This window comes from Pleuronectes platessa, chromosome 7, assembly GCF_947347685.1.
Source record: "Pleuronectes platessa chromosome 7, fPlePla1.1, whole genome shotgun sequence".
Lineage (NCBI taxonomy): Eukaryota > Metazoa > Chordata > Actinopteri > Pleuronectiformes > Pleuronectidae > Pleuronectes > Pleuronectes platessa.
The window spans coordinates 26,704,989-26,718,376 of NC_070632.1; the positions used below are offsets into that span (position 1 = coordinate 26,704,989).

General features: G+C 42.0%; 1 protein-coding gene across 1 annotated transcript in view; it reads right to left on the reverse strand.

The window, feature by feature from the left end:
• The window catches only part of lrriq1 (leucine-rich repeats and IQ motif containing 1), a 36,106-nt gene that overhangs the window by 7,313 nt on the left and 15,405 nt on the right, over positions 1-13,388 (reverse strand). The window contains exons 15-22 of the mRNA XM_053427461.1: positions 11,389-11,760; positions 10,703-10,886; positions 9,736-9,861; positions 9,149-9,238; positions 7,674-7,807; positions 6,711-6,782; positions 6,515-6,603; positions 5,636-5,737 (exon numbers count right to left, since the gene is read on the reverse strand). Of these exons, the coding sequence (XP_053283436.1) occupies positions 5,636-5,737; positions 6,515-6,603; positions 6,711-6,782; positions 7,674-7,807; positions 9,149-9,238; positions 9,736-9,861; positions 10,703-10,886; positions 11,389-11,760 (1,169 nt within the window). The remainder of the gene's footprint in view (positions 1-5,635; positions 5,738-6,514; positions 6,604-6,710; positions 6,783-7,673; positions 7,808-9,148; positions 9,239-9,735; positions 9,862-10,702; positions 10,887-11,388; positions 11,761-13,388) is intronic.

The following is a 13,388-nucleotide window of genomic DNA, read 5'->3' on the forward strand; positions in this document are numbered from 1 at the left end:
TGTGTGAAGCTTGAGATAACACTTCCTGGGCTGCTGACCGTCTGACGCACCCATACCTGGCTGTAGAGAGGATTGTCAGATTTTCTGTCCTGAAATCCTCCTCATTCGCTGTTAGAGGACTATTATATCAAGACTACTTTAAACGGATTTACAAACAGCCAGATAACAAACAGATACTTTTATTTGTTGACTAAAGAAATGTTTACCATTAATTACATAGGCTAAGCTTCTAATTTGTTAAAGCTATTAAAACACTAGGTTTTTTACCAACTATTTCATCAACTATGTGAGATCCTTTCAAATATATTTGTGAAAAAAACAGTTCACATGATGTTAATTGTTAAAACTGACAGAATCAACACTTTTTCTAATAAAGACTTACTTGTACCCATCCTGCTCTAGATACTGTGAAACGTTAGATTTACTAAGAAAAACAATCCATGTCTCAGCCCCTTACATTCTTTGCTTTTGGTTTGAAAGCCATTTTGATGGAAAACATGGCACGAAATCCTGTCTTCATGGACCTTGCAAAGTGGAAGAAGAATCAGAGCGTGTCTGAAACTTGACTAACTCAGTGTTTTCAGTTGGACGTCTGTCTCTGTGAGTGACTCAGACTGCTGCACCTCAGCACAACATTGGCTCAGCGAGTTTCTTCTCGGAGTGTGCCAGTGCACCTCAAACATATACGATGAGAAGAGAGCTCCAGCCTGAGATAAAAGTAAGCCCGGAGATTACGGGGGTGAAATTGAACGCATATGAATGGTGGTAAATAGTCTGACACTAAGTTATTTTGGATGATGGATGATAAACAAGATGATTGTGTTTCAGTCGAGCTTTGTAGCGGAATTGAAGTGTGAAATCGAGTTAAGTGCTCGGGAGGTAGAGGTTCCAGGCTGAAATAAAAATATATACTCTCGTGTCCCTCTGACAGGAGGACGGATGTTTGGTGGAGCCTGATCTCAGTTTGGATGGAAGAGGAAGGTTGGAGCAGTGTGTTTGTGTGTGTGTGTGTGTGTGTGTTAGGTCTTGTTTCACCATATTTGTGGGGTCTACTTGTGGAGACTGACAGCTTTGAGGCGACCCTATAAGTTTAAATGCTGTTCGCGGGGTAAGACATTGGTTAGAGGGTTAAAGTAAGGCTTTCAGTTAGGTTAGGTAGGGAAGGTGATGCATTACATCAATGACAGTTCCCAATGAATGTAGTAAGATAAGGATGCGTGTGTGTGTGTGTGTGTCGGGGGGGGGGGGGGGGGGGGGGGGGTTGAGTGGAAGGAGCTGGTAGAAAGTAAGAGGAGAAACAAGGAGGAGTGCTTTGAATCCTACAACATCTTCAGGATCTGCACTACCAAGACACTTGACAATACAAATCATCTAGAAAAAGGGAAGTGCATTTCTCTTCTTTCCTTTTTTTTTTGCCTTTAAAAGAAAATGTCTTGCGGCTCTGCTCCACTCTCTCCCTCTCTGTCTCTCTCTCTGGGTATGTAAGCCGATACCCATTTCAAGTGGGTTACTCATGTCCAGCACATCCACACAAAGAGCCCGGATAAAATAAACACGCCGCATCGGATATCTTGGAAAGAATCTGTCATGGGTTTGAGGCTAATCACCTCCAGAAGGGGCTTGAGTCAAAGCCTGAAATGTTAGCCCCTGTCGGGGAGCGCTGGCTGGGCCGGGCTGGGCTGGCTAGGCCCCGGGCACTGGGGATGGATCCGGAGGAGGGGGTGCTTTCCACAGGTCAGGACCAGGGAAGCGAGAGGGGAGGCTGGCCTGGGCCCCTTTACAAAGGACCACCGCACCGAGAGCCAGTTTCCGACACATCACCGGCGATGCCAGTGTTGACACCGCCTTTAGGATACTCTGTTAAAAAGGCAGCAAGAGTTCTCTCCGCTAGAACCAAGCTAGTTGACGTTTTCAGCTTCAGATCAGAAAACCGGCCAAGGACAATGAGCATTGAGCAGAGGGAAGGGTAACGTACGGAGCCCCGTTATTTTATCAGTTAATGTAGCTGCTTCGCTTCATTCCTTTAGAACATCAGTCCTGTTTGATTAATTATCAAGGCAACAGTGAAGGGGAGAGATAAGGATACTGAAAAGAAACAGAACTGGGAATATTGTTGTAACTCAATAGGTGAATTGGATGGAGTCGATCCTGAACCGCCAGCTGGCTGAGAGCTTATCGATGGAAGTGTTGTGCTCCTTCATACATGATTCCAACGTCAGGAAACAGTGTTGAATTGGCATAATACGCCTGCAGGTCAAAATAAACCCTTGATAACATAATTTTTCTGCCATATTCAGCCTCAATTTATCTGCTGAATGATTCCAAATGGGAAAAAATCCACTGCAATCAACCAAATTATTGGTTTATGGTGTAACTTTAGACATGGACTGACATGTACTGAAAACAATAAAAAGTTATCAGTCTCTTTAAAAACATGGAGCATTTGCTTGATCTTAAGGGCGGCTGTGGCTGAGGGGTAGAGTGGTCGTCCTCCAACCTGAAGGTCGGCAGTTCGATCCCCAGTCTGACCCATCTGCATGTCGCAATGTCCTTGGGCAAGATGCTGAACCCTGAATGGCCCCCCATACAATAACAAAGTGCTGCGAATAGATGCACTGTGTGCGTGAATGGGTGAATGTAAAACTGTACTGTAAAGCGCTTTGAGTGGTCATCAAGACTAGAAAAGTGCTAGCCTGACGTTGTCATACTCACAATTCTAGTCAGAATGTGAGTCTGAGACCGCTCCATTGGGCTGTGATTATGGGGCGTGTTTCATTCGAACCAGGAAATAAAATGCCTCTTCGCTCTATTGGATAAACCTACAACCAATCAGAGCAACGTAGTATGTGACGTATGTTAAGCGACGCATTGTGAGTTATTTACTCACGCCGGGTTCACACCGGACGCTGAAGCGACGCCAAATTACGATTAGATAGATAGATGGATACTTTATTAATCCCAAGGGAAATTCAGATCATCCAGTAGCTTGTACATTTAACATGCGCAGCGCCAAGCCTAAAATAACAGCTGGCTCCCATCCACTCCAATGTTAAACCTTTGTGCTGGTCACACCGGAGGCTTAAGCGTCGCGCTGCGCCAAGGCTGCCTAGCGCCGTGAAGCAATCGTTTCGGCATCGAGTCTATTTTTTGCGCTTGACACGAGCGTATCGCGCCAGGAAACAAACTGAAAATGATTTTAAACGATATTGAGGACATATTTTATATGATATAAATTATCAATATGCATGCCATACTTTGAATTCCCCTTCTGTTGTCCTGAAGTTTTAATTTTACCAATGACATTATTAAATGTCCCCCTCTGCCCATCCACTACAGCCACACAAGCAGTGATAAAGATAAAAGAGAGAGGGGGGGGCTACGTATTCTCCACATAGGCTTGAGTGGAGAATACGTAATTTACCCTCGACACCCGACATTTAACGGAGCAAACAGCGGAGAAGTTCTTCAACATGGATGACATTAAATTAATAATTGAATTGGAGTAGTGCAGCGAGTTGTATGATCCTCGGCACATGTTGTATAAAGACAACACCAAAACAGACAAATGTTGGGACGCTGTTGCTTAATGTTGGAGCAACAAGTAAATATATGCTTGAATACTACTGGATCAACGGGTGATATTATTAGCGCTGCACGGTAATTTGGCGTCGCCTCCACGTTCTCTGTTCCTCTTTCAAAGTGAATGCGCTGTCGATGTCTTCTAAAACAGACTCAATGGCAGCATCTACACATCTCAGCTCTCAAGCGGCAGGCATGTTTGTGGAAAACAAAGTCAACCCAAGCGCTCTTTGATGACGTAGTTGATTACGTAACTGCTGATCACATATCTATGGTTGATTATCTGTCCATCATCGAATAAAGCCCGCCCTGACAATGTGATTGGTCCGAACAGCTTCTGTTCGGAGTATAATTTTTCCCCAATGGAGCGATTCCAGACCGAACTTCCCGACCGAAAATGTTGTGGGCGGGGCTAAGTTCGCCTGGCATCAAGGCTAGAAAAGCGCTATATAAATACAAAACCATTTACCATTTAAGCTACACAGCGATGAATCAGCTGAGAGAAACAAGAGGACAACTTCGCAACTATTCCACAAACCAATGACCTAAATGGACTGAAAATGATCCCAGAGTTGAAGGTACAATTTGTTCCATTTCTTTTTAAACTGTAAAATTAAATGAAATGACAAATAAACATACTCTATTTATCCAAAGCTAAGCAGGGAGTATCTCATGCTTATGGCAGCGTGGGACTTGGCCCAGTGAGAGACCAGTCACTTCACTGCCTGTTGGCAAACACTGTTGGTGCAGCGTCCCTCTGACAGCTGGATGACCGCGAGCGTCATGCTCTCTGGACATGAGGCCTTGATCCTGATGGAATAGTGTTGGGTGGGGTGCAGAGGAAAGATGGTGACAGGCCCTCCTGATAAAAAGCAACTTCCCCCGTCCCCCCTGCTGCATTGCCTAAAGCTCTTCCCTCCCTTTTTAACTGACCGTGGATGTCACAACTCCAAAACGTCTCTGCACTTCAGGGCAGGACGGGAGGCAACAGCAGAAAGAGAGAGAGAGAGAGACACGTTTCCGTCAGTGCACTTCACATTACAGTCAACCTATAGACTTGTTTGAAGCCTCTTACTCCATAACAATAGGAAGAGAGTCCTCAGGAAACAAATCATCGTAACTTAAAATCAGTTGGTAGCTGGTTGTACCCAAAGTACCATGTCTGTCTGTCATTTCAACTGTTCCTCATGTCAGCTTTACACTTCCAACAAGTGTGTCATAAGGAGGAAATGCAGTGTCAATTATTGAGGTTTGGACATGTGATACGTTCAATATCAATACAATTTAATTTAATTGGGGGTTGGGTAGTGTGCCTTCAGTCTGTGGTCCAGGTTGAAAATGTCTTCAACGTCTCTGATAAACCACAACAGCAACTGGGTCAAACTGTGGGATTATTACTTATCTTGAAAAGTCGTGAGCTTGGGTCTGAAGATTGTGTCGATTGCTTAAAAGACCTCTGAAATAGGCGACATGTTATGTATAAAACATGAACAGTAATAAAACAAGTTCAGTTTCATTTTATGAAAAACTTTGACTACGGGATAAACTTTCATTGCAGATAAAAATACAGAACACAACGTTTTCTAACTTCTCTCTTTACCACAGTTAGTTAATAAAAAGTTCTGAACACAGCGTCCAGCACACACAATAAAGAGTGACAGTAGAAATGTTTGAGGAGAACTCACTAAAGACGAGGAATTTCAGATCATTGAGACAAAAGGCTGCGGTCTTCACAGATCTCACCATCTATGGTGAATATAGTGTTATTATGACCAATGAAGACATTTCCAAAACTTCAAAGAGAGATGAAATGATCCCTTACTCATAGTCCTGCTGGGCCCTCACATTCTTCTGCTTGGACAACAAGTATGTTGTGTGCTTTGATTAGTTCAACATGTCAAAGTTAGTAGTCAGGAAATTATCTATTGCCACTTGCACTTTGCATGTTGCATGATTTGTGAAATGCGGCTCTAATCTCTACAGATGGTTCAATAAAAGCGGTATTTACCGGTCTTGCTAAACGGTTACCAAATGTGTAGCATGTCCTGAATTCTACCTTTCACATGATTTCTGTTGTTCGGGGCAGGCCTGTTTCGTGCTTCCATTGGAGCCTGCTGGTAGTTGCAGTTTCTGAACAATGCAAGGCAGACGGAGGGATCTAGGAGAGAGAGAGAGAGAGAGAGAGAGAGAGAAAAGGCGGGTCAAAGAAGGACAAGGCAGGCCTAAAACCAGAATCAGAAAACCTTGAACCTAACATTCGGAAAATATTAGAGCAGCGCTCTGGTTCCACTGAGACAGACGCCATTAAGAGTTACAGCTGACATAGACCTGTGTGTCGGTGGAGCAAGATGACAAGAGCCCTGCTATTGGAATCATGCATTCGCAATTGTGATCAAAGCGCAGCGGCCGTCTACACGACCATGGCATGATAACCATGGCAGGACTACTGTTTCTTGGAGCAGAGCAGAGGTGAGGTCACCTTTCAACGCAGCTGCAGTCAACCACTACAATGAGTGAAAGTCATCATGGGATGAATTGTCAAGAGGTTTCTTGGCGATCGTTATTTCCTCTGCAGGCTCTCAAATAAGGCCCAATAAGAGGCGACAGGCCCTGGCTTCTGCTGTCTGTTATGGCTCATTAACATACATGGGGTGGAAAGGTTCGCTGCTGTTGAAGCACAGTTGAAGGAAAAGGAATGATATGGACAAGGCGCATAAATTAGTGTGGACTTTTCTTTTTTTCTTTTAGAAAATGAGTTTATGTCATAACAGCAGTACCTTCCATATTGTGTGTGATGGGGATATTTGCTGATTAAAGGTCAGGATTGAGGAGACTGACAGAAAAGAGCTTCAGATCTGCCTTCATAATATTAAAATGTGCCTTATCGTGTTTTGCTAACAAAAAAGTACAAAAAACAGAAATATGACACACTCACCTCGATATTTATTCTGCTGGTGCTTCTTGGAACTCATCTTGTGAGCTCTCTTGAGCATCAGAAGAGCTGTGTTGCTGTCTTGGAACCCCCTTGGAGACAAAGTGGACAGAAATGGTGCATATAATCCCATTCATGGAATTACAATGCATACACACAAACACACACACACAGGCGAACACACACGTAGGTGATTTACCATTCTTGCACAATCTTTTCTGATCTTGCAGAGAGACCACTGAGCGCTGCAGTCGAAACAGGAGATTTGCTTCTGAAAACAAAGAGATAATTGTGTTTGAAAGATAACATAGATTACTAATGCATTCATTTTCAAATATTCCCACACATTTTATTTTATTTATCATATATGTAAAATCAGTGATAATAGTATCTGTACTGTACTGATAAAGAGGCATTTTTATTTTATCTTTTTTACAACAGTCTTTACCAACTTAATGTTGTTCACTGGTACCTGGTTTGATTTTTGCTTAAATGCTACGTTGTGGACAATGTTGCGGAAGATGGATCAAATTTTGACATAAATCATTATGATTTTATTGAAGTCAATGTATATCTAATTTTATAAAAATAATCACCTGGTTGATTCACAAAAATGTCTGTTCAGCTAGGGACAGGAATCTGTTCATTCTCTTCCCTTTTCTTCCTCTGGTTTTGAGCATTGATTGTTTATCAGTTCAATAATGTGTTTCTCATGTTGATTTATTGCTCAGTAATACATGTACCTGTATGTCACCTGCACTGTGGCACTAGAGCAAATCGCAGAAGTATACTGCTTTAGTCAAATGCAAATGACATTATAAAGTCACTGCGTCATATGGTAGTCGGGTAAAGCAAAATTGGGAACAGGCGGAATCCAGGTCACACCTACAGTTTGTCCAGGAGCTTAATGTGACTTGCAAAAAAAATATTTTTTGTATTTGGGTCTCTACTATGTGCAAACTCACAGCATTATTTGGAAATCCATAAAGGCGTACCAATAAACACTGTTCACACTCCACGTGAAGATGAATTATCTCTCTGCTTCAAATATTGTAGAAAATGTATAAAAACAGTGTGAGATAGAGATCAAGTGGTGAATGACTAACACTTGTAGTTCTTAGCAGTCAATTACAGTGAATAATCAGACCATGGGTTTACTTACCTGATAGAACTCTCTGGTGAAACCTTCATCCCTGTGGAGTCCACTTGTTCTCCTGCCACCCAGGCCTGCTTCGACCTCCATAAGGGTGTTGATGGGAGTGTGTACTGGGAGGGTTCAGGAAAGGGCCCAGGAGGCTGAAACACACACCGATCACTGTCAGCCACTAGTCACAGTTCTTGTTACTTTTTTTGAGTACATTTTCAATATGTATTACCTCTGCCAAGGAGGTTGTGTTTTCATGTGCGTTTGTTGTTAGTTAGCAGGATATTACACAGCAATTACTAAATGAGTTGAATGAGTATTACATTTTGGTGAGCATCTGGGGTTGGATATAGACTTTTTCCCACTTTCTTTATTCATTGGACATGTTAAGGGGATTGATATTTATGAGTGTGTGAAATTTGGTGCAGGTCCAAATAAAAATCGGAGTATCATGAATTCACATGTGGTTTCATAAGGCTGTTGGGCCTTGGCGGAGATATGTGCTCTATTGAGTTCAATTCTCGTTTGTTTCTTTAATTTATTTGAAAGGGAGATTAGACAGTTGAAAACATAAATGTAACCAGTTGATGAACTATAACATATTATAGCTTCAAGCTAATTTACATCTGGAGTCCCTTAATCATAGTCTCCTTAACATCTTGCATCTTACAAAAAAGTGTGTACAGCAGCCAATCTTCACACTAGTTTCAAAAAGAGTTTTAATCATATAAAAGTGGTTCTATATTAAAATCATTATTTTTAACATAGGGAACTTGGCAGCTGCTTGTCTGAGTGAAAAGTGAATCCTAATCTGAGGTGTGTAAAGCTGCCATGCTGATGCTCTACAAGGGAAAATAGACGTTTAACTCTGTTAAGACAACATGGAGTCTTTAGTATACCTGAGCAAAAATGAAATACAATGTATCCCATAATGTTCAGTCCCATTTAAACAAAAGTGCATGTTTTCATTTGAGGTCTGACGGAACACTCATATGTTAGTCAAATCCACTAAATTAATTACTCTTTAGGTCCCATTTTCTCTTGCTCTAAGCGATAAATTGTTCATCCCCTTCTTTGATGTTTACCTCACTGTCAACGCATTGAAACTGGCCATGACAGCAGCTGCACCACATCAGCGGGCCTACACCAGCTACCATGATGTACAGCGCTGAGCCTGATCCAAAGAAAAGATCCAACAAGAGGTAAAGCGAGGAGGAAAAAAAAACATGACAGCCAGTCGTGTGAAAAATGACATCTGCTGGTGCTGAGCAACCGTCCTCCAGGAAAATCTTGTTTTTCAAGAGAATAAATTTAAAGGACAATCAGGGAATGTGAGACAAATTCTGGAACCGAAGTTAGATGAGAAAGGGGCCAGGTGAGTAAAAAAGGTCTTTCCACTGATATCACACATGGGGCTGGTAAATCCCAAAATGCACATGCCACACACACAACAGCTCCCCTCCACCAAGCTTTAAAAATAACAGTAAGTTCACCTTCAGAGAAAGTGGCTGCTCGGGACCATGATGATATCTGGAAGATGATTCTTCAGAAAGTGGCAATGTCCAGTGCTTCTCCAGTGCTGCCTTTGTGTAAATAAAAATATTTTTTTTGTATATTAGCAGCAATATTATATACACTACATTTCTAGCCAGCAACTGGTGAACCAAAATGAGTGCCTTCAGAATCAAACATGTAATATTATATATAATATATAACATGCTGTTCTCTATATATGTTGTAGCATATATAATAGTGGAAGGAGGTTATGGTTGTGTATTTTGTATGTGATGTGTTTATTGGTATTATGATGTTTTTGTGTCCATATTTGCATGTCTGCAGGTTTATGTCTTGTAAGTGTTTATGTTTTTTTCAATATGTAATGTATACACAGATGTTTATGTGTCTTTGCATGTATCTTTATATATCTTCCTATGTGCTTGTTTGTGTATGTATTGAGAGGGAGAGTATATTTTTAGGTATCTTTGAATCAGCCTCTCTGCAGGTCTGTGTGTCTGTTGGGGCAAGGGTTGGGGGATTACTGAACCACGGTAGTGACTAGCACATGAACTTGTGTCCATACCTCATCAAAGACAAATCCATCCACGTCTACCTCCTCAAAGGCTTCGTCCTCTCCGCTGTCGGGCCATGTGACAGCAGCCAGAGCAGTTTCAAGCCTCCTCCTCAGAGCGAAGCCCCTCCAGGACGCCTGGAGGTACCCAAAGAAAGTTAAAGCTGAAACGTCTCCATGAATCAAGGAGCAAACGTAAATATTGTGTGTTATCCCATTAGGGAGATAAAACATGTTAACCCCTCTTTTAATTGCCGAGAACTCTGCTGTCTGAACTCTGCGTGACTCCGGGCTGTTCCGAGACAAATGGAGTTTCAGTGTGCCTCTAAATCCTCCAATTCCCAATGGGCTGGGGGGGGCACACTTCACTTCAAGCTGCACCGAGCAGGAATCCTGGAACTCTTAATACCACACTTCTTTGGAATCTGATTAATCACAACCCCAACATGGATACACACTTCCCTACTGCACCAGTCACCTCCCCTTGTACCTTAGAGAGCCCTGAAGGACTCATCAAACACTTTTTTGTGTTGAGAGGGGATTTGTGCTAAGTGTTGAGTAGCATGTTTTTTAGAACGGCAGCTCACGCCTGTGCAGAGGATTAGCTGAATAAACCTCCAGAGCACGTATGAGGCCGGAAGATGGATGTACGAGGGTGAAAGTGAAACTTTGCAGATCTCCACGGTGTGAAAGTGACTTTAACCTTCTGCCACAAACGTGAAGCTGTAGCTGGTGAGGTTTTAATTTACATATTGGCAACTTATAGTATAATTAATGTCCATTCTGAACAGCAGTTTGGTCTGCAAATATTGACTTTTTGATGAATTGAATTAATTATTCTCACAGTTTATGCTACAGGTCTGTGGAAAGTAAAATCCTATAACGTTTTAAATATACTTCAACTAGTCACTGGATTTATCCTTCTGTAAATCAGACGACATAAACATCCATATATTTGACAGAATTCCAACAGCTTTACCTGGATGATAGTTGCTGCATAATCTTGGCCAACAACACTTCTGTCAACATCAGAAGGTCTTGACTCTGGCGTTCCTCCATCTCCTCCTCTTTCACCTCCCTTCTCAGCTGTGGGGGGGCTGCTGATGTTCCCACATTTCTGTCTGTACTTCCTCCACCGCTGCTGAATCACGACTGCTGCTGTGCTGCTCCACAAAGGACACACACACACACACACACACACATGCAGAGACAAAGTGAGGGATATGTATATGATGTCATAGCACCTCTCAAAACATAAATTTATCCATGAGCAGACATCTGGAGCGCAGGAGGGTTTAAGCCTGTCCAGAGCCACCCTTCATATCAAAGATCTATTGTCCTCCCAAAGATAGTGCAGTGTTAATGATGAAGCTGCGTGTTAAAATGAAGAGAATGCTCAACATCTTGTGCTGTAAATCAAGTAGAGGAGGCTTCAATGATGACAAATGCTCCGCAGCAGAAACTAATAAAATGCTCAGCTGCTATGAAAAGTATTATATAAAAAAATCAGTCTACAATTATATATCCAGGAATAATGTGGACACTGTCAATACACAACAAACTCAACTCATTGATTCGTTTCTAAAAGCATAGTGTTGGATATGATGGATTCACACCACCTCTCCTTTGAGGTTCACACTAGGCAAAAGTAAATTAGTGATTTACTTTTTGGAGTCCAGGCCTTGATGGTTGGACACAGGAGCCACTTTAAGTTGAGAGGAAGTGGTTGTTTCCATCGTTGCCGAGGAGTGAAGGCCTAGATGACTGAAGGACAACTTCTCCTCTAATGTCCAGCTGGTGTTGTTCCTGTTTGGAATGACTGGTGGAGGTTTTTCAGTGGACAAAATTTCTGAGTGCTCAGCAAGCTTTTTAAGAGCAGCACTGTCCATGTCCAGTGTTTCCTCCAGCATTGTTTGGCATAAAGACACAACGGTGTCGCTGTATTCGTGAGCCGACCTCTGGTCCACAGCAAGTTTCAGAGTCTCAGTGAAGTGTCGACAGGATCTTTTCACAGCATCCAGGGGAGTTGAGGCATTACTGTGAACACACATAAACACGATGTTTTAGGAAGGGATGTTCATTCTGTTTAGGATATCTGCAGCCGCTGCAGCACAAGTGGAGGTACTAATGAAAATCTGAATGACAACCTATCTTAGCTACAGTCTATATTAGTCACAGTCATGCTTACTCATGTTGACTGGACAGAGCCTCTTTTATGATAAATATGAGATTCCTGATTATGCAGTCAAAGAACGCATTAATACATATTAATGCAAGTTTTCCAATCTAAAAGCTTTCATTTGTTTGTGTCTATGGCTCAGGACATAGATCAGTTCATCCACTGACCATAAGGTGGTTTGATCCCCATCTCCTCTAGTCTGTGTGCTTGTGCAAAAGGGCTGAACATAAATGCACTTCATTAATGTGTGTGTGAGTAGCAAAACTGTATTGTGTTTTGAGTGTACATCAAATTTCCTAATCTAAGCTTCAATAAAGAAACTGCACATGAGACAACATCAGTATATTTGCTTACTACACTTTAATAAAAATGTATTAAAAAAAATGTAAGAGTAAAACATTTGAACAAACTGAATGGAAGCTCTTTGAAATAAATTCGAGGTCCAAAAGATAGGCCAGTGGAGGTAAGTGCACTGAGTGTCTGTTTGTTTGTGTGAGCAGCCTCCCTGCACTGTGTGTGCCCTAATACCATATAATGTCTCTTTCATTGAGGGGATAAACTGACTACAAAGCCACCTCAATGGAAACTTAATGAATCTATTAGCAATGCTTGGATCTGCTGCCCCCCGTCCCCGCCCAATCCTCAACCCCGAGGGGCCAGAGACGCTTCAACACTCAGCCAGTCTGGAAGCCAGTAGCCTTAGGTAGTCCAGCTTCTTCTCTACAAAGACCTAGCTCTTCGTCCTCAGTGGGATGAGAGAGAGAGGAGTCGAGGGGGTCCAAAAGGGTTTTGACACAAGTGACCCTTCCTCGCTCTACCTGCTGGTTCACTCCAGGGTCACCACAAGCATATATAACAGTGGAATAAGAGAGCAGGGGAACATTTAGATTGTTAAACCTTCTAATATGTTACATCTGTTGTGTTTTCTATGTAAGTATGTATCTATTGGAGTGTCTTGCATGAATACTGACTTTAAAGCCAATTACTCTAGAAAACAATATAGGCTCATTCTGCTTTACGACATTAACCCCTCCGCTTGTTTCTTAAACTATTTTACACTGTTCTGTGGCAAGGTGATGAGATCAGAGAGATAACAGAATTAAGTTAGGAGAAGAAAAAAAATAAAGAAGAAAAACTTTTTAAGGATTTCTCTGTCATACGGGATCACCCGAGGACACACACAAACATTTGTTTTATGCATATGGTGTGGTTGAGACACTTGTTTTCCAACAAGATGCTTGAAGTAAGGGGAAGGAGATTTTTATTGCTCAGTTAAATACCTTAAACATAAGTGATCTGTCCAAAATAGAGGCACTTTATGAAGAAAATGTCATTCAGATTCTAACTTACACCTTGTAAAGACAACTTATGAAACCATATCCGAATACCTTACAGTCACCAGTGGTCTGGCGTGTGGCTCTTCTCTCACCTCCACTAAACCTCAGTCTGACACGAGGTCAGGCCAGGGGTTAAATGGCTGTGTTGG